The 27,428-nt window shown below is 39.9% G+C and overlaps 1 protein-coding gene across 5 annotated transcripts; it reads right to left on the bottom strand.

Moving 5' to 3' along the window:
- Positions 1–174: 174 nt before the first annotated feature.
- CEP95 (centrosomal protein 95) lies at positions 175–27,428 on the bottom strand. Of its 5 annotated transcripts, none has more exons than XM_039500252.1 (23): positions 27,127–27,428; positions 24,927–25,055; positions 24,203–24,310; positions 21,976–22,089; positions 20,948–21,056; positions 20,308–20,420; positions 19,010–19,165; positions 18,299–18,513; positions 18,029–18,095; positions 16,972–17,036; positions 14,227–14,357; positions 13,489–13,624; positions 12,789–12,903; positions 11,788–11,969; positions 9,789–9,881; positions 8,460–8,610; positions 7,297–7,463; positions 5,969–6,043; positions 5,285–5,437; positions 3,305–3,451; positions 3,127–3,198; positions 2,574–2,746; positions 175–471 (listed from the first exon to the last, which is right to left on the bottom strand). In XM_039500252.1, exons 1-23 carry the CDS (start codon positions 27,146–27,148, stop codon positions 450–452), a joined length of 2,715 nt encoding a protein of 904 aa, XP_039356186.1. In that variant the 5' UTR covers positions 27,149–27,428; the 3' UTR covers positions 175–449. The 5 variants fall into 5 exon arrangements, with proteins under 5 accessions (XP_039356186.1, XP_039356190.1, XP_039356187.1 ...); XM_039500256.1 differs by lacking the exon at positions 27,127–27,428 and adding an exon at positions 26,815–26,932 and having other exon boundaries at positions 288–471; XM_039500253.1 differs by having other exon boundaries at positions 289–471; positions 13,489–13,621.

Here is a 27,428-nt window from a genome sequence, read left to right as displayed (position 1 = left end):
TTAAGCCTTAAAACAGCATTCAGGAATGGATACTGTAGCCAGTTTTCCCTTACACAGTAGAACCTCAGTGTATGGAGGTTCATAACTCTGAACAAAACATTATGGTGGTTCTTTCAAAATTTACAACTGAATATTGACTTAATATAGTTTTGAAACTTTAATATGCAGAAGAAAAACGGTGCTTTTCCTTTTTTTAGTAGTTTAGGTTTAACACAGTGCAATACTGTATTTGCGCTTTTTTTTAATCTCAGCTGCTGCCTGATTGCATACCTCTGGTTCTAAATGAGGTGTGCGGTTGGTTGATTGGTGACTTCATAATGCTGAGGTTCCACTTTACTTTGTTTCTCCCAGCTCCCTCTGTGGCTTTTAACAGTAGCCACTTGAGTATCAACATGTCTCAAAGGAGAATTTCTCTCTTTATCAGTGAAGAGGTGACTTTCCTGCTGGCTTTAGCTACTCTGAACAGAATTCCTTGCAAGAAAATGTATAAATATGAAATCAAATCAATAAATACTTTGTCTTCATTCCAACTCATTGGACGGCAGTGGGGGGAAGGGATTGGTCTCTTTTAGTGTGTTAACTGTTTGGAAGTGATTTTGTAAATTGTTTTTAACAGGGCTATTGCCACAGGAAAAACTATTTAAGCTGTCAGAAGCTTCAGTCAAGGTGCAATTCTCTACTTTCTCCCACCAAGGCTAGTGTGAACTTTTTTCCCCCATATGCATGAGACTAAATCTCATGAATGCTCTTGTGACTGAGTAGTTCTATTTCTCTTGTAAATTGCTTTCTGTAATCTCTTATCAGGCCAGGCCCTCAATGTTGAGTGACAGGTACCAATAGTCCTATACAAGCAAATCCCAAAGATTTTTGCTTCTAGCAGCTAATCAGATAGGGAACAACCAGCTTTGGGTCCTGTTTAGTGAAGAGAGTATATTCTAGGGGATGGATCTAAAACTCTAGTTTTGCTAAACAGCAAGAGACTTAATCTTTAGCCTACTAATTAGCACTGTGCTTTAATGTGTCAGTTATTTTTCAAGCCTATTAACATCCCTAGTTACTTTGCCTATAAGGCTTTAACACTGTTTGTAGCTGAGCTCCAACTAGAACCTGTGCACTTAGGCTTATTCCTTCACTTAATCTACTAGCCCGTGTATTTCAGTAGCAGAGGTAAATGACAGCTTTACAGAAGACAGGTACAAGAGCCACCTCTCAACTGCTGACAGCAAGTCGTAGCTGGAGGCTAAGTCATTAAATTCAGGTTGAACTGTAGGGTCTTTGCCTTAAATGTACTGTCAGTTTGTGGTTAGCTAGTCTGCCTTACCTCAGCATGATAGCTGAATAGATTTTTGCATTGAGAATGGTGAATGCAAGTATAATACATCTTACTTTACCCCACTAGTGTCAAACCCACTGCTTCTTTACCTAGAGTTAGTGTAACAAGATGTTGGTTTTAGGTCTAAATGCTTGCATCATGTTCCTAGGACAGCACCTTTCCAAGTAGCTTAGTGACGCAAACCAGGTGGTCTTGAAAACAGCTTGGTTAAAGTCTACCTCAACCATGTGCAAATACTAACATGGTTTGACTGTTGTAGATATTCCCATCATGAAGGTAGGCTATAAGTAGTGCCTATAACTGGAGTTATTGCATTCAGCTGCTGACAGTAATTGCATAGAGAAACCATTGTAAAATTGAAATGTAAAAGGACACTAATATGCTCACTCTAGGAAGTAATTAAGAGCCTGCAAGGTCTTCTACCAGTTTTATTCTTTAGCAAAAAGTGTTCTACATTTTGAAGTGTGTGAGTGATTAAGAATGAGATGACAGTCTTGTTTGAGGACATGACTGGGCACAAGTACTGCAGTCTCATTTAGTACTAGCTATTTAAGAGCTAAAACACTACAAAAATATATTCCTGGTTAAATCATATGTAAATGTATCCCATAAGCACTATGCTGTAATGCTGTGTACAGTGTAGTGAAGTCCTTCCCTTCCCCACCCCCCCGTACATTTAAATAATTGATTTGTATGTCAAAGGTGGAAGGAAACCCCCATTCTAACCTGCTCTCTCACAAGGGACTTGAGCAAGTGCTCCTTTGTTTTAAAGAGCTGCCACCACATTTCTAGTTTCATTACTTTGTAGTCAGAAGTTCAGAGGCATTGATTCAGCCTAAAATGCCCAAATAATGTAGCACTGATATGTAGGAATTTTAATATTCAGCCCCTTAAAAAGTTTAGAGTACTGAGTACAATAGACAGGTCATATTCTTCAGCAAAACTTTGACCTGGAGGCTGAATGGTAGCTTGAAATAGTCTGATTCTCCTTTATCAAGTTTAATCAATCATCTAATTAATTTAACTTTATTAAAAGGTATGTTTAAAAATATTCAAGTCCTAGTTACTGACACTTACAGCCATAGTACTGTGCCTTTGACACTGCAAACCAGACGGACAACATTTTACAGAACAACCAGCCACCACCTTCTGGTTGTGGCAATTCCCCAACATACCCCTAACAGTTTCTTAGCCAGATATAAAAGCTGCATTGATATTTAATAGTTAAAGTAAGTCTTACAAGAAATAGCTTTTGCTATACTGAAAAGAAGCCATTTGAAGTCTGGATTTCAGTCGTTCTGCTTCCAGCTCTTGGAAGAAGGAGTCATCGTCATTTTGAGTTATCAGTGTCTGCAGCTGCTGTATTTCCTTTTCCATCTTTGATCTTAACTCCCTTTTTGTTTTGTGCAGTGTCTTAAAAAGAATACTGAGATTTACCAAAACAACTCTGAACAAGAAATCACTTGCATACTGGAACACAGTTGCTAACTTTCACATAGTAAATAAGCACCCTGACTTTTACAATAAACCAAAAATCAAGCTAATTCCATTTCAAAACAAGCCAATTCCTAAGAATCCCAACACTCTGTGACTAGATCCCCCCCAGTGTGCAGTCTGGGACTGTTATGGTCCCGCTGTGCACCCCTGACCCTCTCTCCCCCTTAACCCTGCTGGGAGCTGATCAAAAACAAACAAACAAACAAAAAAAACCCCCAAGCAACTCACAAGCCAATTAAGCCAAAACCATGCCCAATTTCTGCATTTTTTTCCCCATGGGTTTGGTATACACCTACTTTTGCTTGTGCTTTCTCTCTGGCTTGGATTTCTTGACGTTCTTGTGATACAGCTTCTGCCAGCATTGAAAACTGAGTACAATAAACACTGAATTAGAACTCATTAAGATATGAAAGATTTACCAATTAAAGATTGAAAACCGGACAGATTGTCTTGGATGCAGTCAAATAAGCCTACCTGATCCTTGTAGTAGTTCTCCATGGACTCCAGTTCATTCTGGTGTACTCTTCTTTGCTCAGCACGCTTTTCTTTACTATATGTTCTCAGCTCCTGCAGCCTTTGCTTCTGAATTTCTAAGCCTTCTTCAAATAGATTCTTAAATATCTGCCAACAGTTAAGGTATTTAAATGTATAACCAAAGGAAAAACCCCTTCTTCTGGTGTAGGGTACATCTACCCTATGGGGTTAAGTATAACAGAACCAGCTTGCTCATGTAAGCCACAGAACTTTAGGAAGTGTCCCACCTTGCCTACAGGCCCTTCTAAAAATCCTCTAAACACTGGAGGGGAAGCTCTATTCTAAAGAGAACTAAATTGCATTGAGAGGTTCCATGTTTGTCTCAGTTGCATATAAAGTTTGCTGTTTACGCAGAACAAACATGGGCTCACTGCAACTTGAGGCACAGTTCTCTCCTCACATCACCACTAATCAGAGGACAGAATCTGTTACACCTCTAAACATCACTGTGCTCATCATGGTAAAAGATGTAACAGATGGCAGCATTTGCTCCCACTGTTGCAATGAGTTGATGCATGCGTAGGAATAGAATTCAGCTTATTCTCTCATAGCTATTGAATTTATAATAGTAAAGGAGATAAATGAAGTGGGTTTTTAAACATTAAACAGGATCTAATTGGTTGAGTGAGGTGGTGTCATTTTTAATCACTTTTCAGAAGGAAAATTTAGGTGGCCTTTAAAGTTCCCTCTAAGCTGCATGGCCCCCCAGCAGTCTCTGAAGTGCTGTGCACTTCAGGTGCCCCTCCCCCTACTGCCAGGCTGCTCCTGCCCTCTGCCTTCGAGCCCCTGGCCAGCTGCTCCTGGGAGCCTCTTGCTTGCTGTGCAGAGCAGGGGGGTGAGGGGCTGATGTTGGGTATTCCCTTCCCCTCATCCCCAGTACCCCATCTCTGCAGAGCGGGGAGGATACGACAGGGCTTAGGAGTGAGACCTCAAACAGAGCTTCCTGGCAGCTGCTACTGTGTCTGAACAAAACAGGCTTCAGGCTGGTGAGTGCTGAGCTATTTAAAGGGGCAGTGCGTGGCTTGGTGTGTGTGTGTGTCACTCACCTCCCAACACATACTTGTAGTATTGTTGTTATTTCCTGCAATGCACATGTATTCTCTACAATTGTATTCTTTCAAAGTGCTGTTTTAGTTTTTTGACTGGTCTATGTATTTCATAATTTCTCTCATGCTTAGATTTAATTCTGTGAGTAGTGAGTTCTAAAATGCCTAACAGTCCTGTCTGCAGTAATTATTCCTATGGTAACTTTTTAAAAAGATAGAATATATCTAGGGTTTTTTTTGTTTCTCCTCATGATGCACATCACCTCGATATAGGTGCACATAACAAAATTCATTCTGCACATGGATGGAAAAAATTAGAGGGAACATTGGTGGTCTTACTTTTGATACTAATAGAAACATCCTCTAAGCTCAGCTTTATGATCTCATTGTGAAGAGAACTCCTTTCCCCAGATAGTTCCCTCTGATGTCCCCCCACCCACTCCCACACTCACCTTTACTAAGCCTAGTAGCTTCCTTTGTTGCCTGACAGTGAAAGTTAACTCCAGCTTTTGTTTAGGGGGCTGCTCTACTGTGTGTGGTAGAACAATAGAGAACAATCATTTCATCTAGGACACAGCTGACCAGCAGGTATAGTCTTATACCTGCCTTCTTCCAAGAAGAGTAGACCATGTGGAAATTTACAAGCTCTTGGCTCAAGGATGGTTGCTGCCAGAAAAACTATCGGAGCTAGGAGCTCCAAGGCCTGTGCTGTTTAGTTTACTTGGCCTCGAACTCTTTGTACCAACACTTCGATTTCTCAAAAGTATAAATACACACCACACAGTAAAGGGGGAAAGATGCTTACTCAGTACTGGAGTCTTTCCCCTAGTAGAACAAAAATGCCACACTTAAAGAAGAAAGCAACCTCACATACCCTTTCTTCCCGTGTCCTAGCCCGCATCATTTTGGCACGCAGCTGAACGCGGTAATCTTCATAGTACTTTTTGGCTCGAGCAATTTGCTGACGTTTCTCTCTCATTTTATTCTTAGCAAACTTCTGCCGATATATGCGTTGCTTAAACTCTTGCTAAAGAAAAAGATCAACAGGTATCAGACCACCAGCACTTCTTGGAGAGGGAGAGTCAGGGCAGGGTTTTATGGCAAACTTTACTAAATAAATCAATATTAAGGAAATTCTCCCCACTCTACTACCGTGCACTACATTTAGGATTAGACCACTGTAGTATGGTGCTATCCATAGTGCTGTATAATTAAGGAATCAGCACTTTTATGGTAAACTAGTGTTTCAAGGATTGAACTCACTCATGGAGAGACTGAGGTCTGTTCTTCTCAGTCTCCCATATTCTCAGGATTTGTTCCCTGTTAATGCACCAAGCCCCTTCTTTAAATAGTGAAACATAAGCATGTTCAGCAACCCCATTGTCATTCTAAGACCTCAGTGGCCACATACAGCAAACAGACTAGGTAAAGTCTTCAATACCACAGCTGCTCAGGAGTCAATAGGAAGCTGCTTCCATAGACCAACAACTGTAGGATCATTTTGGCTTTATCACCATGTAAGTGTCATGCTTTGTGCATCCTCTTTGGAAGAACATACCAGTCTCTTGTGATGGTCTTGATCTTTCTTTATGATGTCAACAAGGAGGTCATGCTTCTTCAGTGCTTCTTCTACCTTGAGATAAGAAAGATGACAGGCAATTGCTTTAATAAATTCTGCGGGATAGGCACTCAGTGATGGGATTTCTAACAGAGGAGCAATACTTCAGTGTACTCTGCCTCAAGTGGTTAAGAGAAAGGAAAGAGGAAAGATTCATTTTGCATTGGTGAATTAACCCTTCAACGAGTTAGCAAATTCTGCATGCCAAGAACAGCTTTTAAACTACAGGGTTTTGTATGTAATAGCACTTAGAGAAATTCAAAGTGCTTTACAAAGGTGAAAAAGTATTCCCATCTTTATTGTAGAGAAAGTAGTATAGAAGGTTAAATGAAAGTGAACGGCTAAGATCAGGAACTGAACACCCAGGTGTCCTGATTCAGTCCCCCTACTTTAACTATTCAAGAGTGCCTCCTTATTCTACAGAGTAGCTCTTCCTTAGACAGCCACCTCTGCTGGAGACCCAAGTGAGTGCTAGTTTGACCCAAATGTATGCCATATATTTGTACAATAAAGACCATGAGAAAACCTATTCAAATACTGCAAGAAGAAAGAGCTGGGATAGAGAATCTGTAGAGTTTGAATCTGCAGTAATATAAGCGGTGGGCTTTCCCCCCACATACTTATAACATGACATGCTTCTTCCACCTTGAGATCAGAAGTCTGCTCAGCTTTTAAGCCAGGGAGCTGGGATCCTGACAGGCCTGGTGCTTAGAGAACCAGGCCCAAATTACTCCAGCCTCCTTAAAGTTGTCTCCATTTTAAAGAAAAACAGACTTCAGATTCCATACAGGTTCTTAGGCTAGGTCTACACTGGGGGAGGGAGTCGACCTAAGATATGCAACTTCAGCTACGTGAATAGCGTAGCTGAAGTCGGCATATCTTAGGTCGATTTACCTGGCCATGAGGACGGCAGCGAGTCGACTGCTGCCGTTCCCCCATCGACTCCGCTTCCACCTCTCACGCGTGGTGGAGTTCCGGAGTTGACGGCAGAGCGATCAGGGATCAATTTTATCGTATCTACACTAGATACAATAAATCAATCCCCAATAGATCGAGCACTACCAGCCGATTCCGCGGATAGTGTAGGCATACCCTAAGAACCTGCAGACTAGTTTGTATGTTATGCCAATACCTTACACAGTAGCTATGCAATTGATTGGGTTTTATTGCTTAGTGCAGTCATCTGGTGGCCAGTACTATTGTGTAGCTGCATTGCCCCCAGTCAAGCCTAAGAGGCTGTGTTCATACTGAACAAGAGAGGGTCTCACTTCACTTTGGAGTTTCAGTCTTGATCTGTCTTTGCCAGAAGCAGACTTCAGTTGTTCCATCTGTGCAAGCTGCTGTTGCCACATTTTGTTCATAGAGTGTTGGGAAATATGCAGGTATGGAAACTCTTCCAGTAGCAGAGGGAGGAGGTCATTGTCCTTTACTTTCACTGCAAGATAAAAGCAGATTAATCAATACACTCCTAGACAGCAAGGTTAGCAGTAGTTCTTCCAGAGAGTTTAAGTCCAAGCTATCCAAACACTTCAGACTGAACACCTGGTCTGTTTAATATGCTGTGTTACCATGATGTAGCATTGTCTCTCAGTAGGATGTATTGCAATCTGTCTTCACAACATCCCCAAGGGAACAGCCTTAAGTCAATCTGATTAGCTATTTTTCCTAGAGATCTATTTTACAGTATTAGAGGGTTGATATTTAAAAAAAAAAAGTCTTGTCACCTACCCCCTTCTTTTCAAGCAGTATAGAACCCTACAATGATTTCCTTGCTCCTGTCAATCTCACTAGCTGCATGCGGTTATTTAAAATAAGCCCAACAGTTGTATTGGTGATGGTCCAATGTTTTGTAAATGAAGCAAATCATTGTCTGGATCCTCCTCTCATTCCCTGGAAATACTGCATTGAGGTAGTAGGCCCCAGCCCAGAAGCAACAGAGGTAATGTTAGGGATTGATTTAAGAGTCAGGTCTTTCACATTTCAACTTTCACAGGTTGATCTGAATAAGAGATGAAATCATTGGGGACTTATTAATTATACTATTAATGGAAAGAGTGCCCTTCAACCATGCTGAAACCAAGACACTGTAGCAGCGTGCCATTCAGGCTGTAGATTTATATAATGAATGCACAGCATGCAGCTGCTAAAAATGTGGCTTGCACTCTGAGCACTCAATGTCCTTCCATTGCAACTTGTTCAGCATATTGAACAATGGATAATGGATGGGTCACAGTTTGAGCAGTGCATCAATGGTTTGTGTCTATTCGAAAGTATTATCTTCCATTACAAAAATCCTGACATCTGGAGGTCATAAGGGGAAAAATGCTACAGCTGACTGGTATATGTTGGCCAGATGCCTTTATTCTTGGAGTTCACCAGATGCTTTTGCAGGATGCCAGTTTTCCACCAAGTAGAGTTTTGTGGTTCTTACTCGGAGTTGCTTTCTTTGGCTTTGCAAACCCTCCTCTTGGAATCCACTGGCTCTGTTTGGGAATCCGAGGTGTAGTTTTTCTAGAATAAACTTTCACTGGCAGAGGCATTTTTGGAGGTTCTTTAAAGATGTTTTCTTGGTATTCTTGTTCCTTAGGATGTAAAACAGATGGAGAACAGGTATGGGAGGGAAAGAGTGGTAGTTCATATGGCTTGGATATCAGAACTGAAGTAGCTTTTGAGTCTCTAGGAAGGCCATTTGCACAGTGAGACAGATCCCTCACAGTAGCGCCAAAAATTCACCAAATGCAGGTCAGAGGATTGTGCGCAATGGAGGCGTCAAGCTCTCCTTTGCACAACCCTAATTCTGGGGGTGCTCCATGCATGGCTGCAGTGGCCCCCGGGGCTGAAAATACAGCTCAGATTGGCCTGGCATACAGGCATTCCAGACATGCTCCCTCTTCTTGCAACACACCAGCAGCACGTAAAATAGTGCTGAGAACCCCCCCGTCAGCTCCATGCTACTCACTCACCCTTGCAGTGATCTTTAGCCTTCCACTTTTAGTCTTTTTTTTTTTTAATCTAGTTTATCACCCCATTACAGTGGCAGTGCAGTGCAAAGTGACTGCACTGCAGGATCTGACTCATTAAGAAGTCTAGCAAGAGCTACATAAAGGCAAACAATAACGCAGTTAGGGTACAAGCTGTAAGTAAGTTGCAATCTGACAGCTCTTTAATTCTAATAGCAAAAAAGGTAAAAAACTAATGTTTCCAAAGTTAGGGGGAAAATCTATTTCCTTACTAGAGTTCTCCTGGTGTCCTTGCACATCCTCACTACTTGTTTCTCTTGAGGTGATTACTTCAGCTATGCAAGGCATTAGGATTGCTTCTATGGAATTTCCAGTCCACCAAATGGTGTTTAGTTATTAAATCTTATTCTCTAATACTGCAGTAGAAACTAGCCACTTGCCTACCAGGCTGGTTTAAATTCTTCCAGCTGAAGTATCTCACTACAAGACAAACAATACCAGAATCATGGTCCTTGTGCCACCCCTAAGATGTTTCTGAAGGATTACTACCTATCTAAACCTCCCCACCTTGGAGTCTACGTACCCTAAGAAAATAACATACTGCTAACCATATCCCCAAGGTATAGCTGAACAAAGCTGTTTACAGCATCTCTTATACTAGTATTAAAGCCAGGGTCAGCATTGGGTCATGTCATTTAAAAGCATCATCCATGCAGCCTGGATAGCAGGCATGGAGAGAGTAACTTTTAGACACTGTTTAAACAAACGCCATCTAATTTATTCTTGTGAGCTTCACCTACCGTTTCCCTGGCTTTTGCTCTTAGCTTGGAGAGGCCCAGTTTCTCTCTAGCTTCAAAAATTCTTAATTCCTCTTCATAGGCTTTAGTCATCATCTAGAAAACAAAATAAGACACTCGTTCTGAATCCCTACTCTCTGCAAAGGGGATAATCAGTCCAAATGAAGTCACATAAATGAAATGAATTAGTGTTAGTAACAAAAGGGCTTCTTTCACCTCTAGCTCACTAGGAAGCTTTACCCCTTCTTCCTGGACAAGGACCTGGCCACAGTGGTTTATGCATTTATCTACAGGGTGAATTACTGTAATTCACTCAAGCTGAATGGGACGCCACACAAACTCTGTTTAAAACAAAACAAAAAAAAACCTGCCCTTGTTATCCACGGACTAGGTCACTGTGAGAACAGACTGCTGCTCAAGTTCCTCCAGTGGCTCTCTTCAAAACAATTTAAGGATCAAGCCCCAGCCTCATTTAAAAACTGGATTTTTGACCTAAGAATTGTCAAGACAGTTGCATTCCTCTGGGACAAAGCAGATCACTTTGATCTACAAAAAATACTTTCCACCATAATAATGACACTCAAAAAACCTGAAATAAACCAATCAACTAAAAGATTACCATACCCCAAAAAAGATAAACTAGAGACTTCATGAAATTCTCTAGGGACCTTGAGCATTTTCAATGTAAAATTAATAGACTGATGGGTGGCCATATAAAACCGTACAATGTGTCCTGTGTACAGCCATCAGCATTAGAGCACAAGGTCAATTCTATTAGCTACAGCTAATGGTCATGCAATAGCATCACTGGTGAAGGAGGAGGTTTGCCAAATATAAAGTTGCTTCTGTTGTAAATATTCATGATGATCAGTGTTAACTGTCCCACACAAAACTTAGACCTCAAAATATAGCTTAAAACAAAGATGTTCAATAACTATTTTGGGAATTTAGATAAATAATGAAAGGATTAAGCTCTTCTCCAGCTAGGCATCTGTTATACTGTGCTCTTCACAGGGGTAGTCAGTATTTTGAGTTGCCCGTTGGGGATATTAATTTTGGGCTCACATTTCTGAAGAATGAGAGTTCTGAAGCTACTCCATTGCAGGATAAGCTTGGGCCTTGGAGAGGATTAAAGTTCTGCTCACTCATGTGACTTGGCCTCTGCCAAAGATGAGGGATTCTGGGATTTGTAATCCAGCAATCACGAGAACTATAGGCTGCCAACAAAGCATGCTAGATATAAAAAAGGCCTGCTTTCCTCAATGTGCGGAATGATGGCGGAAGGTGCTGTGAGCATCTCTGCCAAGGAGGAAACTAGGGAAGGATATGAGAGCTGATCTTGCTAAGCAGAGTGGGCTTAAGAGACAGGCCTGGGAAGAAGGCTGGAGAAGAACTGAGCAAAGGACTACATGAATTGCGAACCCCTGAGAAAAGGAAGAGATGTTCACCCAGACAAAGGACTGTACAGCAGAGAGGTTTTTACCCTTTGAGGCTGCTTTTGTTTACCTCAGAAGGGGGAAGTGAGCCATAATCCACTTGTTCATGCATGGCCGTTGCTGGCCAAAAGTTTAACATAGGGGAATCCTAAAGCATGGACTGTCAATAGTAAGCAAAATTCAGTCATCCAGGATAATTTAGACAGTTTGATAACACTTCCCGAGGCATTGGGCTGAACATCAAGCCTCAAGCAATTTTAGTAAGTGCATTTTGGCTATTGTGGTACACCATAACTGACATCTTAGAACTATGGTGTCAGTTAGCAGCAAATGGACAGCACAGATCCTTTGGTTCCCAGTTTTCCCTATTCTGCATATAACTCAAACTGCTGCAGGTATTAAATGCAAGAGGCAGTGCTGCGCAAATGCCTGCATCTTTGCTACACCCAGCCTCTTACTAGGACAACTGTAAAGTGGAAATAAAATTAATTCCCAAAATAGGCCAAATGCCCCCACTAACCAGGCTGTAGGGGCATTCAGATCTAATGTAACCCAGCAACAGTTACCTTTGCTTTTATTCTTCTCTGGTCCATTTCCTTTTGCAATTGCCTGCGCATTCTCCCCATCTGGCCTCTGGCATCTCTCTGAAGTGCATCTTCAAACTCAGAGTGAAGTAGATACCTGGATGAGGGTGGAGATGGAGAAAGGGACCGTGGTCTGCTAAGAAGTCTTTTTGGATGTGGGGTAGCTGTGAAATAAAGATGTGAATGCTGTTATAACTAGTATCAGAAACTAGCAACAAAAACTATAAGGATGAATAGACTTAAATCCAGAAGGGTAGCAAATGTTCCCAATAGTTAAACAGGGGAGCAAAGGAAGTAATTTTTAAAAACAAATACCCTTATTTTAAAGTCCTCCTTGTCCCAAGCCTCCAGTTCTTCCTGGCTTGTACCATAATTATGTATTTAGAAAATCAGAAGCGCCAGAAGATATCACAATGGGGCAAAGAAAGAGGAAGCAAAAATGTATTTTAAGAAGGTTCAAAGTTAGGGCCTGCTATACATGTTTACAATGGCAGAACCATGTTATGACATGCTTTGGTCTTGCATCTGTAGACTGTACCAAGCCATATAACAGTGTATGTGTCAGTGTACGTTATTGTTACATAACATGATTATCACTGTTATATATTAGGACTGGACATCTATAGTGTGTTATAACAAGGTAACAGACCCATTTTTCAGTATTCCCCTCCCTCACAGCATGGTCAATAGTAGCATTCGGAGCTTTGCTCATTTGTCACTCTGTGTACTTCACTTTTCATTTCTAGTGAAGCTTTCATAGCTGTTTAGGTGTTATGTTTAGTTAACACTTTACTAACAGGATTTTATATCTTTGGGCATGTCACCCAATGATATAATTTTAGGGCTGAAGGTAGGCTTCTGAATCTCTATAAAACTATAGAAGAGTTGTGTTCTACTTTCAACTTTAAGTGAGAAGGAAAGCTTTACTTTTAACAAGGTTATACTTCACCCAGCGCTTAAACAGTCACACTCTGGATTGTTACCTGGGTGAGGTTTCCTTCCCCGATAATCCATGACACTGTCACTGTGCTGAGACAGCTTATCTTCATCTGTCAACATCTCTTCCCTGGGTTGCTCCCCCAAAGCTCTCTTTAACATCTGTTGATTAGAGATGATTCTGGTCAGTTTCATTAGTTCATCCCAATAAAGTCTAGAACTGTTTAACAAAATTAGAGGTACCAGTTGTAGATTTCCTTTTAGTCCTATTATATATTGAACTCACCTTCTGCATTTCACTGGGAATTTAATAGAAACAAGTTGAAGAAATATCAAGCTAAGCAAAAGACATACTACTATTGATTAAATAGTGGTACAAGAATTCCAGAATGTCAACATAAACTAAATTACTAATGGTTGGATAATTACACAATGTAATCCTAGTATTTCTCCTAAACCAAGTAGTAGTATTTTATAAGGTGACTATTAATGCAGATTTTGCACTATGTCACCAACATTTCTCTCATCCCAGATGAAATAACTCTTTTCTTTAAGATTATTTCTGCAGCATCATCCATTCTTTTACATAAAAGCACCTAAACTGTATTTAAAGTCCCTTTAGAAATTAATGCATCTGTTAATCCTACCAAGATTGACCTGATTCCCTAGATTTTAGTTAGGCTTCACACACTTGTTACAAATGCTGGATAAATTCCAAAATACCATCAAGAATAGATTCCCACTTACTAAATCTAGTTCATTTAACCTGTGAGAGAGTTTTTCTGACATTTCATGCAGCTCTTGCTCAGATAACTTATCCTTTGCCTTTCTGCAGGAAAAGGGCTCCTCTCCAAATGAATCTGTGATAAAATTTTCATATCTGCTAAAAAAGAAAGGTTTTGTTTAAAAAAAAAAAAAAAAACCACACACATACCACTACGGTTTCATTTTTGTCCCAACAAAGATTTATGGTCAAAGGTTACCATTACTTAACAGATCCAGAACGCAGTTCACTTTCTTGTTTTAAATGGGATTAGGAAATTATATAGAAACAGATCTGGTGAGACAGAATTCACCTAAGCATTTATACCAGTATTTCCCCTAGTTGTACAGTGAGTGTTTATAAGACTCAGATGTCACAGCCTACTGTGGCTGCTCAAGCCTTTTTAGGAGTATTTGGAACGTTTTTCCCCTAACAAGATACCAAGAACAGATTCTTACAAAATATTTTATTTTTATCTGGTTCTTAGAAATGGGTTTCTCTGTATGAAGAAAGATCTGAGTTAAAAGGCCATTGTTAAAAGGACTAAAGATATTCTAGATCTTCACCTAAGTCTGCACATCTCACTCTGCCACTGGCACCAACCAGCTTTGGTTGTTACCTAGGCTGGATTCTGAGCAGCAGCCAAAAAGTGAAAGCCCCTGTATAAGGAAGTGAGCACTGAAAACCTGTGCTACTCATTCAGTATAAAAAACCTGACTTACCTTTTTTCACTAGGCGGACTTCTTGTTTCAGGTTTTGTGATTCGTGCTACTGATATTACCTCGTCAGTGCCTGGTGAGATGTCTTGGTGTAAGCAGGTAGTTGATGTATGTGAGGCAGCCACATCAAGAGCCTGTTAGAGAAGGGAGGGGACAAGATCAAATTCATTATGAACTTTCAGTGAAAGGCTCAAAGATTCCATAGACTATGCAGCAAATTTCTGGTCTGGAGAGGACCATCTACGAGAATCTGTATGAATACACATCTCAACTCATAAGATTAGATATTAATAGAGTTAAACTACCAGCCTCCTACTCAGGAAAAGGGTGTTGAGTGTCAGTGTTAAGTCAAAATGGCAATTTAGTCTAATAAAACTGAAATAATGGGAGACTTCAAGTACCCACATAATCTGGTCAAGTGTCACCATGGGACAAGAGCTAGAGAAGTGATTTCTTGACATCTGAAATATTTATTTCTTGGAACAGCTAATTCCAAAGCACATAAAGAGGCTATTCACTTAATCCTGAATAACACAAAAGTTTGTTCAACAATTAACCATTGAGATCACAACAGAACTAACTCAGGGCTCAGACTGAGTAGGTATATAGATTCAGAGACATACCATTATGCCATACTGCTACTTTATCATCAAGAACTTTTTAAATAGGGGCTGAAGTAAGCCCTGACCTACAACATCGTACTGGTTTAACTACCAGTGTCATTTATACCAATCTTGGTAAACAGGTGATGTCACTCGTGTTTAAACCAGGTTTACAGCGGTTTAGCTTATGGATAAATTTACAGGTGCAATCTAAACCAACATAACCAGTTTTAAACAGAAATTTAGGACTTGTCTATACATAGTAGTTGCACCAAATTAAGTTAATCAGTTTAGTTAGACGTCCCCACGCACGTTGGACTCATTTATCTCTTAGGATTGCAAATAATCTCAAATGTGAACATAAGACATCTAATGGAGAGATTTCTATTCAGCCTCAAACATTAGCTGAGAGCTGTAAACTTCCCTCTTCATCTCTGCAACTTCTAAAAGATCACTGGATCTCTGAGTTAAGTGTCAACATAATTACCTAGTTCTTTCCTAACAAACAGAAGAAAGGGATCTCACAGCTGCAGCGAGGGCTTTTTTTGATGCCCCAAGTGAATGGTATTTGGGAGAGGACCACCATTTATTCCCTCTCCTGCCATAATTAAGGAGGCTTGCAGAGCCCACAAGCATATTCCAGCTCAAAATATCCAGCAAGCCTCTGAGCTGTAATCATATTTTGAGCACATTTAAGAAAGTTTCACTTTATTAGAAAGTTTGAGACATGAAAAATCACCATGATGGGTCTCATCTTTAATCGGTGGCAGATAACATGTCCATATTACTACTACATCTAGCTCTTGTCTATATCCTCTAGGTGGCAAGTAGTTGCATCATTTACCACTAACCAGACTAGTCCAGGACATACATCATCTTACAGCAAACTATCTGTAGACTGACAGCCTGGCACAAGATCTTTTCCACTTATAAAAGGGGAAAAAAAATCTGATTGGCTGTCAATGTTAAGTGCACTGTTCAGCATGTATCTTTAAGTTCATTAACATCTCCTTTTGCTCAGCCACAGCAACGTGAAGGGAAGAGTTATAGACTGCTTTGGGAAGAGTCCAGAGACTAAGTTTATGTCTGTGACAGATAACTTGTGCTCACAGGGCTTGGGCTACGAGGCAGTTTAATTGTGGTGTAGATGTCCAACCTCTGGGACCCTCCTGCTTCTACATCACAATTAAACAGCCCCTTAACCTGCACCCCATAAGCCCAAGTCAATAGGCATGGGCCAGCTACCGGTTTTTAATTCCACTGTAAAACATACCCTCAGTCATGCAAGTAACCTTTGTCGTAGCAGAGGGTAAAAGACTAGAACTGCAATGTTAAGTCGGCTGATTTGGTTATAGTAAGACTTAAAACGAAGGGTTGTTGGTTAAGTTACGAGTGAAATCCACTATATTCCGAAAGTCCTACTCGCTGCCCATCAGAGCTTATCTTCTCATGTTGCCAAGTAGCAGGTCAGCCCCACAGTGGCTTCAGTCAGTCAAGAAGTGCTTTGTGGAGCAAGTATTCTTCTCCTGCTCAGATAGTTTCCTATGAGGACCTGTTCCCCTGCAGGCCCTTTGAGTGGAATGAAATCTGCTAACCAGTTTGTGGGTTCTGAATTATCTAGTTGTTCCAAAGGGAAAATGCAAGGACAAAAAGGAGGGGGAAGTAATCTGGCCAGGTCACTGACTGAGCTTAAGACTGAGGCAAATCCTCTGTTGAAATCCAGGCAAGTCTCAGGTTTTCTGGAGGTACCTGATTCTGGGATGTCACCAATATCGTAAGATACTAGGCAAGGAGGAGGTTAAAATATTCTTCCTAAATATCCTTAGATAAATCCAACTGATGTGTAATAACTCGGTGCTTTTGCTGAACTGGTCAGCAATGTAAATGCAAATGTTTACATCATCAGTTAGTGCTTACATTCCATTGAGATATATGACTAATGTAGTTTACAACCTGCTTGTAGACACACCAAGTCGATACTGTATCAAGTCACATTCACATTTAAGAGAAAAGCTTCATTTCTGCAAGGTGGTAGGAATACCAAAAATCCCCTGCACAATTGTGGGGAAATTCCCTGTATGCAGGTTTACAGCAACCCTGTCTAAAACATGTATGGATTTTACAAATAGTAGAAAGTCATAGTTACCTTGGCCACATCATTTGTGCCATTTAGCTCATCTTTTGACACCACTTTATCTCCGACTGGAAAAACTGGCAATAGAAACAGCAGTGTTTATTGATTATTTATTCTCTACACATCACCCAACTGTGTTTAGTGATTTACAGAACAAATACAAAAGGCAGGGATCCTGGCTCAAAGAGCTTACAAACAATTTGTCAAAAGAAGCGTAAAACAATAGGGGAAAGAAGACAGTAATTAGACGTGTGGCTATTCAGTTATGGCATGCACACACTTTTTTTTTTTAATTTTAGGAGAATTTCTTGACACTTAAATTCAAAGCCTACATCTAAGAGGGTGATGCAATGGAAACTGGAGAAGTAGCCAGCATCTCCAAGGCAACAGAGAAGTTAGAAAATAAGCACTTGTCTATACTAGGAGGGTTTAACCATGCTTTCTGGAATGGATTAACATAGTTTGTCTTAGTCTACATTCATAGCTAGTTTATTCTGCACCAGTTCAGCTGCACCCTTTGTCAATGAGTTTCTGTAAAACAGACAAAGCTTAGATGGATTAACTGCAGGGGGAAAAAAAACAAAAACACCACAGTTGAGCAGTGGACACACACTACTTCTCAGCACAATAAATCCACTTTGACTATGACCTATTTTCAATCCCCTTGTAGACATTGTGACAATGGGAGGAGGGATAGCTCAGTGGTTTGAGCATTGGCCTGCTAAACCCAGGTTTGTGAGTTCAATCCCTAAGGGGGCCACTTAGGGATCTGGGGCAAAAATCAGTACTTGGTCCTGCTAGTGAAGGCAGGGGACTGGACTTGATGACCTTTCAAGGTCCCTTCCCGTTCTAGGAGATTGGTATATCTCCTATTTAAAAAAAAAAAAAAGTCATTTGCTCACATCTGTTAAGAAATTTGAATTTAGTAAGGTTTGAACAGCAAACCATAGATAAAGGTTTTCAAAACCATGTTTCCCTCAATGCCAATACAATGAATTCAAAGTAACAAGCACCAATATTTAACACTGCAATAGAATAGAGTTTAATATGAAGCACAACTTGTTCTCACCAGGGGTGAGTCTCGACAGAGGAACACTATCAGAAGTAGCTGACTCCTGTCTAAGTGGTTCTGCAAACTGCAAAGAGAAGTAAATATGCATATTAAATTAACAATTCAGTATTCTTCCTGCTGAACAGGAATGTTTTGACAAGACCATAGAGTAATAATCCATTCAGAGATACAGTTCAGATAGATATCTCATTAATTCCATTCTACAAATGCAATAGAGAAAAGCTGAAAATATTTACTAATAAAACCAAGTAAGAGGTTTTCACTTACAACAGAAGCTTCAAGTCCATGACTATTAGCGAAACCTAGGGACTGTCTGGCTGAGCTTTGGTATTCCCTTCCCGTTGAATAATGAGGCCTGGGTTCAGGAGGCTGATATGGTGGTTGCAAAGGAATAGCTGGGCGTATGGGCTCCCCAAGCTTCTTAGCACTGGAACTCAAATTCTCTTTGAGAAATTCAGTGGAATTAACAGAATCCATTGATCCTTAAAGACAAATATGAAATATATAGGCACAGTTAATCCACTGAACAAAAATGCCAGCTGGACCACTTTCATTCAGCTTCATCTTTGAATAAGCATGTTACTCCTCAATCATTCTAGAGTTTAGTACACATAAGAGACATTGACAGTAGTTTTTATCTTTGCTGCATGCTGCAAAATTTGGATTTTGGGTGTGAGGAACTAATTAGAAGAACTGATTTGATAATTTAGCATTAAGTTAGTTAAACAGTCATATGAACATCTTAGTTTTCTGATTTATCAGGTATCAGACCATTCAGATTTCCTCCAAAACTGAAATAAGGAAAAAAGGCGAAGAACTACTTATATAAGTAACTCTAGATAAAGAAATAAGAAGCCTTCTTTTGTCAGCTACTGTATTCCTAGTCTCAAATCCATGGCTGTGAGGATTACTGCCAACAGAACTAGGAAGGCTAAAGAATTTCTAAGGTATTTCTCAGGAAGTCAGAATTTTACTCACCTTCCCTCTCTTTTACAAGTGCTCTTCTGAAGCTGGAAAGCTGACTAGATGATGTCACAAGTTGACAAGATGCCACAGTAGCCTCAGCGTCTTCAGGTTCCTTGATCTCCTTAGACCTCTCTCTCTCTGCTGGCAACAATTCAGGGAGCTGGAACTCTGGAAGTGGTGTTTGAAAGCAGGTTAAACTTGTTTAAATAATTAAATGCATTTTTACTATCAGCTCTGTGTTTAGACAGTGTTCATATTGGACTGAATTAGTAACTATCAGTTAATGCTCTTCACTGCTGTGGGGACAGCAGAATGTTGCAGGTGGAAGTTGAAACACTTCAACAAATTGTATTTATCCATCACAGTATGCGACAAAAGTATTATTCACAGATTTGCTCAGCTACCATTGTAGGGGCAAGATAAGTCAGCCTCAGTACCCATTCAGTCCTTCGCTTTGCAAAGGAAATTGTCAACAAAAATGCTCTTGGTGTTCAGAATGAGCCCAACTTAAGTGATTCCTATTACCAATTCCATGAGCCATCTGGTTCCCTTAAAGAATGTTTCTGAATTGCCCAGACTCCTACCAACTGTTTGCTGTAAGTAAGCTTAAAGAATAATTCATTGCTAGGGTTTACATATTGTGTCTTGAAGCAACATTGTTACAATAATTTTACATTTCATACTGTGATTGTCTGAGGTCATCCAGTTATGCTTTCATGTCCTTCTGAACTGGGTCTAATTCACACTGTTTTACTATGTAGTCCTTTTTTAGACAAAAAACAAAACCCTTCAACCAGAAGGGATAGATAATGGTCAACTCTAAATCAGGTTTGAAACCCTTAAACTCTAGGGAACCAGATGTTTCCATCGCGGCAGGATCACCTTATCTTGACATAAGTACACTGGGTACCATGCAGTTCTGTCTGTGAAATAAGAATTATATTATAAGAGTGTTCATCTGCTATTGGCAGTTATTCAAAGTCCACTGGTGTTACTTGTAAGAGTAAAGATTTGTCCTGTTCTCTTGACCTAAGTTTTCTCTGACCTACAGTTATGCAGCATACTTTATGCCAGTTGACTTTCCCTATCTGCCCCAGAGGTGGCTTCATCTCAGTTGTGCTAACCATATATAAGCTGAAGCATTTAGGGAACCTTCAAAACAAAAGGAGCTATAAGCTTTTTGCTTTACAAGCATGCTCCCAGACCTTTCATATTTTAAAAAATACTAAGCACTTTTGACAGTGTATGTTTGATTGCTAGAAGAGTACATGTCCATATAGAACAGTCTTAAAGGTATATTTTAAACTCACCTTCCTTTCTTAGAGAAAATGAATGAGCAGTGTCCCCAAGCCTGATTAATTCACTAGTAGATTCTGATCCTTCTACCTCCCAAGATGGGACAAAAATATCTGACTGGGAAGACCTAAGAGGAACACAACACAGAAGATCTATTAGCAATAACGGTCTTTGCTTGCCTAGGCCACAAGATGGAGCTGCAGAAGAATCCTAACTCTATATCTTCAGTTAGCTGGCCTTTACATTTTAAAAGAGTATGATCAGTTTCCACAGAGTAAGCTAATTTAAAAATACATTTATTTTCATGATATAATACAACTGATTAACTAAGCTTCAGTGATTTAAATAAAAAAGCATGCACTGAGACCACAATGAAAGTTTGGAACATAACTCATTACTGTGCAGATTCACCACTAAAGATGGATTAAAAATTTTTAAAACTGCAAATTGTCTTAGGCTTTGCAATGCAAACACATACTTGATCCAAATTTTAGATCTCTTGCTGCCCAAAGAAGACCAAGCATTCCATTTGATGCTTGTACTCAATATGTTTTTTTTATTTGCATAGTATGAACATGCTAGACACTTTATAGGATATGTAAAAATACAGTCATTGTGCCAATGTAACTTTAAAACATTCAGAACCAGTCTTACTCCGCAACTGATGGGAGTTTCAGAGGTGGCACAGGTTCCTCAAGGTCACCTTCCAGCTGCTCTTGAAGCGCACTTTGAATTTCATTGTTAGCTAGCTGGTCAGGTTCATCTGTTTATAATCAAAATTGGTTTGTTAATTTCAAGGAAAACCACACACACAGAGGATGGGTACTACTGCCAATATCACAAGAAATAATTTGCCATCAATGGCAATTTTAGACTTAACATGCTGTTTAAAACTGTCACACTGAACAGGTTTGTACATTTTGGTTTAACAGTACAGTTTATATTAAATATAACAACTTCCACATGCACCTTATTCAATAGACGCTTCAGTGGTAAGTTAGGAGGAAATTTTAATACCACTTTCACACTTGTAATTCATAAAGTTGTTAGGAGATGGTTTCTGCCAGAAAAGAGAACCATGTTAAAAGGAGCACTATGGGTTTTTTTGTTGTTTGTTTGTTTTAAAGGCTTCACCTTTTATTACCATATATTACTGAAACTAAAAGATTTTAAATCCAACTTTCTGTTCACCATGACTACTGAACGAAATGGAGCAGTAAGTACACAACTTGGGAAATGAAAATAGATTAAGTTCCACTTCTGTTTGTGATCAGTTTCAATCCCTTTTTTTCCTGCAATGTTTGGATTACAAACATTGCAAGCAAAGTTTTAAATCTGAGCAAAAACCTGTTTAAATGAAACACTCCTGTTCATCTTAGGTTTGTAAAAAACAAGATTTTACAAAGTCTGTTTTCCATATATGATACTAAATGGCTATGGGCTTCCTCAAAAATATAGTTGCTAATCAGGGGGAACGCAAAGGCATAAACTTCATCTAACACTAGGAGCCTATTCCATCCTTAAACATACAAAGAATGGTGTACATATGAAGGCAGAATTTACGCCTGAGTATGGTAGCTTAATAGTAGCACTGAAGGTATGCAGGCAAGATAAGAAATAGTCCATCATAATAATAAGCAGCAGCACATAATATCTTGAACTGAGATAGTCTCTTTACTCACCCCCATTCTGAGAAGAAGTTTCACTGATTTGTTCTGTAAGATATTCGAGCAGGCCATCAAATATTTCTAACAGATTTCGGATAGATTCTCTCTCTCCTTTCACAATGTTCTCTCCTTAACAGAGGTTACTATGAATTAGTAATTAGAGCTTAGAGAAAAAAAATTCACCTTTAAAAATTTGTCAAAACCTTGGAAAGGCTGTTCAGAAAAATGCATATACAAATATCAACTCAGAAGAAATTTAGCTGGAGCTAGATGTTTGGGTCACTGTTGGATTTTTATTTCTGTAACATATTTTAAGGTAGGTGGCAAACATCCTGAAATTGTACATTTTCTGTTCCAACAATTGAAAGCCTAATCTCACTGACACATTTTTCATCAGCTCTCATGGAGCATACCAGACATCAAGATTACACACTGCATACTTGTCTAGTGCAGTGGTTTTCAAACTTTTGTACTGGTGACCCCTTTCACATAACAAGCCCCTGAGTATACCCCCCCCCTTATACATTAAAAACACTTTTTATATATTTAATGCCATTATAAATGCTGGAGGCAAAGTGGGGTTTGGGGTGGAGGCTGACAGCTCACAACCCCCCATGTAAGAGCCTTGTGACCCCATGAGGGGTCCCGACCCCCAATTTGAGAAACCTTGGTCTAGTGAAAGTCACATTAGCAGTTCATCCTGTTTCTACAGGGTAAAATTCTGCTAGAGCAAGCTGTTGAGATCTTTGCCTACACTTTGTAGCTGGTTCAGCAGGTAGTATTATAGTCAATATGAAACTAATGAAGGATTCCTGCCTTCAGTTTGTTGGGGAACTTGGTAGGATTCTCATACATGCCTGCTACTGCACAAACGAACTATTAGCTGGGAAGGCAGGATGTAGGAGTCTTTCAAATATATCAGCAATACTCTGTAGACATACCTACCAGTCAGCAAGAGATGCTGTTAGGAGGAAAAAGGTTCCATCCTCCCTTTTTAGTGAGTCAGTTATTTATATGATACTACTGGTCTTCACTAGCCAGAGTGGAAGCCCCTAAAAACCAAAGTCTTCAACATATACATACATGCCCAAGCTAGCACAAAACTGATAATCACCATGTAGGCTCAGATTTCAGAGGACTTAGATACACTCCAGTTATTTACAAAAAGTCACAAGCAATACTGCAATCTTCAGAACAAGCCAAATATACATTAACACCCAGCTGGATGACTGAAACCAGAATTTGAACTATTCCCTCAGTATTTCACTGCAAATGTTTGTTAGCACTGTTACAGTTAAGAGATTGACCTGTTTTTTATTTCAAGATACATTGTTCAATAAAAAATACATAAATTAGGACTCATTTCAAATAAGATTAAATGACAGGCTTAAAAATGGAAGGTCTCAAGAAAAAAAACCCTGGTATTTCAATTTAGACAATTAAAATATCTAAATGAGTATTTCTCTTATAAAAATTCACAATGTAACATGAATGTCATAGCAAATGTATTAACTACTTTGACAATATCCAATTAAAATAAATTTTAAATTAAATAAAATTGAGACCACATTGGCTATTTCTCACTTGAATTACTACAAATATTCATATTTTGAACAGATTTAAACACACACATCTACCCGTTAACTATCTGTTCAAGTCCAAGTGTTTACCACCACAATGTGTTTTCCCTCTGTTGCCAAGTATGGCAATTATATCCCCAAGGACACATTCAAGGCTTCTTCTACTGTTTCCAAGGTGAGAAGGGCAAAGACTCTTCCCATACAGCCTGACACCACCAACCACAACATCGTTCCAGCTGAGTGGAAGAGTGTGACTTGATGAAGAAAACAAGATAAAAACTGCTATATATTCCACTAGGAATAATTAGATGTCTGCAGTGTCTTAATCCAACTGGTAGCTTCAAGGTAAAAAACTAATAACTTCAACACTGATTTACTACTTTCCATACTGCAATACAGTACACATGAAGTGTAATTAGGTGCTTTAGTCTAAGTTTTTAATTATTTGCTTGTTCTCTAAATTGATGGCCCAGTTTTCAGACCAAGACTATTTTCTGGGCATAACTTAATGCACATGCACAATTTTGCATGCAGATATGGAAACATACTCTGAAAGATCAGATCCTTGCTTATAAATAGTAAGTTGAATGTAAAGCCTTGGGTATTTTTCAATCATGCATGTATACCCCTCACTTCTGTTGACCAGGACTGTAAGTACTCACCAGTGATGTGAGACAAGCTGACCTGCAAGTAGTCCAATGCCAGAGAATCTATTACTGCTTGCACATTATGTGCATCATCCTCTTGGCTTCTGGGAGAGGCTATGAAATCTACAAAGAAGAAACATTACATCATACTATGGCAGAGGCGGGCAAACTACAACCTGCAGGCCACATCCGGCCCACGGGACCTTCCTGCCCACTGCCTGACCTCCTGCCCTGGGGAGGCTAGCCCCTGGTCCCTCCCCTGCTGTTCCCCGTCCCCTGCAGTCTCAGCTCACTCCGCTGCCGGCACAATGCTCTAACACTAATACTAAGCTGCTCAAGTTTTCAACCAGATTAGCAAGGGTTAGAGGCAGTGTGCCTTGTCCATACTAGACTTTAAAACACAGATTGCACGTGCTAACATCATACCTTTAAATCCTACTGCAGACAAGGCCTCACTTGAGTAGTTTAGCAACATTTAAAGAGTACACCAATCTTGTATGCACTAGGTTTTTCAAACCTTTTTGTTTGAATGTTAAACTACACAGTATGTTTACCAGCTGTACACAAGATGTATTCTACTGGCCTCAGTTTACTTTGTGATTTTACTTTTGAAAATGTGTTATTGGAACTTGAGAAATTAATAATTCTTCTCCTAATACAATTGTGTTTATTTATTTTTGTATTTATAGAAAGATAAAGAAAGCCACCATAAGTAATGATACAGGATCTCTGTTCCTACCTGGTACTTTTTCTCCCAAGATCGACTCATAAAGACCAACAAATACATTAGCACAACATTCTGTGAGCTTCGTCACATGCAGATTTATATGACATTTCATAAGAAGATCATTGGCGACATCAACCCATTCTATTAAAAAAAATGTTAAAACATGTAAATGACTTAGCTAGAAAACGTAAGTACAAAACCCTGTCTGTGTACATTATGATGAAGGGAGACTCCCAGCTAAAGTCTCATGTAACAAGTTTGGCAACTAGAAAGTGTCTTTATATGCCTATTAAACAATAAAGAATTTATGATTTATGTACTGATGGGAGCAAAAGACAGGAGTGAAAAACAGCCCTTAGTCCCCCAAATTGCTTTTCATTATGGAAAACTGTGTATTCTGATATTTGGCCAGAACAATAAAAAGAGGACAATTAAGTGTAATATGACTCTTGATCTGAGAATTCAAAAAATTCTATTGTTACAGATTAACTAAACAATACTAGAATTTGTTTTGTTCTATTAGAGATCTGCAGTTTATGGCAATGATCCTGCAAGCCATCCACATACAGAATTCCCATTAATTTTAAGGATAGATGTGTCCAGAGTGCTTAATGAATCAGACAATTTTTGGTATCATCCCTTCAGAAGCCATAGAGCAAAAGCTGTCAATAATGCTCATTTCCCCCAATCCCAACATAATTCATACATTGCAAACATCACATCAAAGAATGTAGGACAATCTTCATGTCTACTGGCCTAGTACATCAAGTAATTTTATGTAGATAATTTTTTTCATGTTGTGCCAACATATAAAATGAATAATTGTTTATATAAATATTAAAGGATATTTTTAGCATACAGGTGGAGGTGGGATATTAGAACATGGATAGAACTTGGGCTGCAGCAGTTATTGTACAGTGAAAATTGGGCAGTCTGATTTCCATCCAAGTTTCAGGAAGGAGCAGACTAACAGGTCCCAACCACCAGACCCTGCTGTGAAATGCAGCAAGTGTGCTGCCTTCCAGTCACACCGAGAAAGGGAGAGTGGAGGGGAAGTGCACAAATGAGCAGGGAAGAAGCAAGACTAGCTTCAACTTAAGGGCAGTCACTTGGGACAGCAAGATATTCAGCATGAGAAGCGGGGCAGAAGTTTGCTGGTATGCCTATCAGTGGTCCAGAGAGACAGGTTAACTCCCTCTCCTTTCCAGCAGTGCTAACACACACATTTATTTTTTCTGCCCCAACACACAAAAGGTTTTCTGCATCACCTAATAGTTTTTAACATCTTTAATTAAGAGGACATAGCGGATGAAACAAAAAAGTTCAGCAAATGGAAGTAAGCAGAGCAAATTGTTGCAAAAGTCTGCTAGTATCCTGAAGTGATTTTCTCCTCCGCAGGCTGAAGTGTGTCCATGTTTGCCCCCCAGAATACTTGTCCTCAGGTTTCATTTTCACATGCATTCAACATCAGGAAATTAAAGGATACTTCTTGGTTGTTTAATAGTCTTTAGACTATGGCCCAATAACTTGTTTCATTTTCAATATTAACATGTTAACTGAGGTCATCTGGGGATTGCTCACCAAAGAAAAAGCCTCAGAGGCTGTAACTAAGTCATAAAACAAGAAAAGGAGTCACTTAGTTTCGGGACATAGGGCAAGTAAGATTGTAGGTACTGCCCTCACCAAACAGTGCTCAGACAGGAGAAAAGACACCCCCAGCTAGACCAGCATAGGGCCAGGACTAGAGGCTACTGGTGGATATTTACTGATCTACTTAATTTTTTTAAGTAAACATAACTTTGAAGACTAGTTGAGAGGCCTCCCTGTTAATAAATCATTCCTTCCCCCACACAGATTTCCAGACTAAATGGCAGCGCCTCACCCCAGCTCTAAGACCTACCACAGATGAGACAGTGGCTCCTACACACACCACCCACATTCAGGGACAAGAAAGGATGGGTGATAATATAGGGCCCTAGTCTGGGACTCCCGAATCTGGGGTTCAATTCCCCCCTCAGCCTCACTCTGTAACCCTGGGCAAGTCACTTAATCTGACTGGAGACGGCACCTCACAGGGCGGGAAGCAACAGTGAGGAGCCAGTTACTATGGTGAACAGGGACAGGGCACAGCCGGGGCGACTCCCACATCCCTGCCACCCCACACACCGTCCCCTCCCGCCCCTTTCATGGGGTTCCCTTTTACGCCCCCCACCTCTCTCCTCAGGGCTGCCCATGGTGTGGTGTTCAGTAGGGCACGACGCCGAAGCTCCTAACTGGCGACTACAGCTCCCCTCCCCCTTCCAGGATATTTAAATACAGCGACAGCGCTCCTTCAGCAGCGATTGGCCAAGCCGGAGCCGGAAGGGGCGGGATTTCCTGCTGGGTTTTCTCCGTTTTTCATGCTTTTAGCGCGTTTTTTTTTTTTCATTTTCTACCCGGCCTCGATGGTGTTTTCACCATTTCGGGGTTTTTTTAAAACATTGATTACGTTTATAGTTATTTATAGTTAGCCGC

This window comes from Mauremys reevesii, linkage group 15 (assembly GCF_016161935.1).
Source record: "Mauremys reevesii isolate NIE-2019 linkage group 15, ASM1616193v1, whole genome shotgun sequence".
Lineage (NCBI taxonomy): Eukaryota > Metazoa > Chordata > Testudines > Geoemydidae > Mauremys > Mauremys reevesii.
Note: the sequence above shows the minus strand (reverse complement) of the source record. Positions and strands in the feature narration are given on the sequence as shown.

Bases quoted from the DNA above. Each gene is read 5' to 3' on its own strand.
- CEP95 (XM_039500252.1), bottom strand. From the start codon at position 27,148: ATGGGCAGCCCTGAGGAGAGAG. The intron at 22,090-24,202 runs GTGAGTACTTAC...ACCTCTGTTAAG, and splicing joins CAGCTTGTCTCACATCACTG to GAGAGAACATTGTGAAAGGA. The intron at 19,166-20,307 runs GTGAGTTTAAAA...CACCACTTCCAG, and splicing joins ATTTTCTCTAAGAAAGGAAG to AGTTCCAGCTCCCTGAATTG.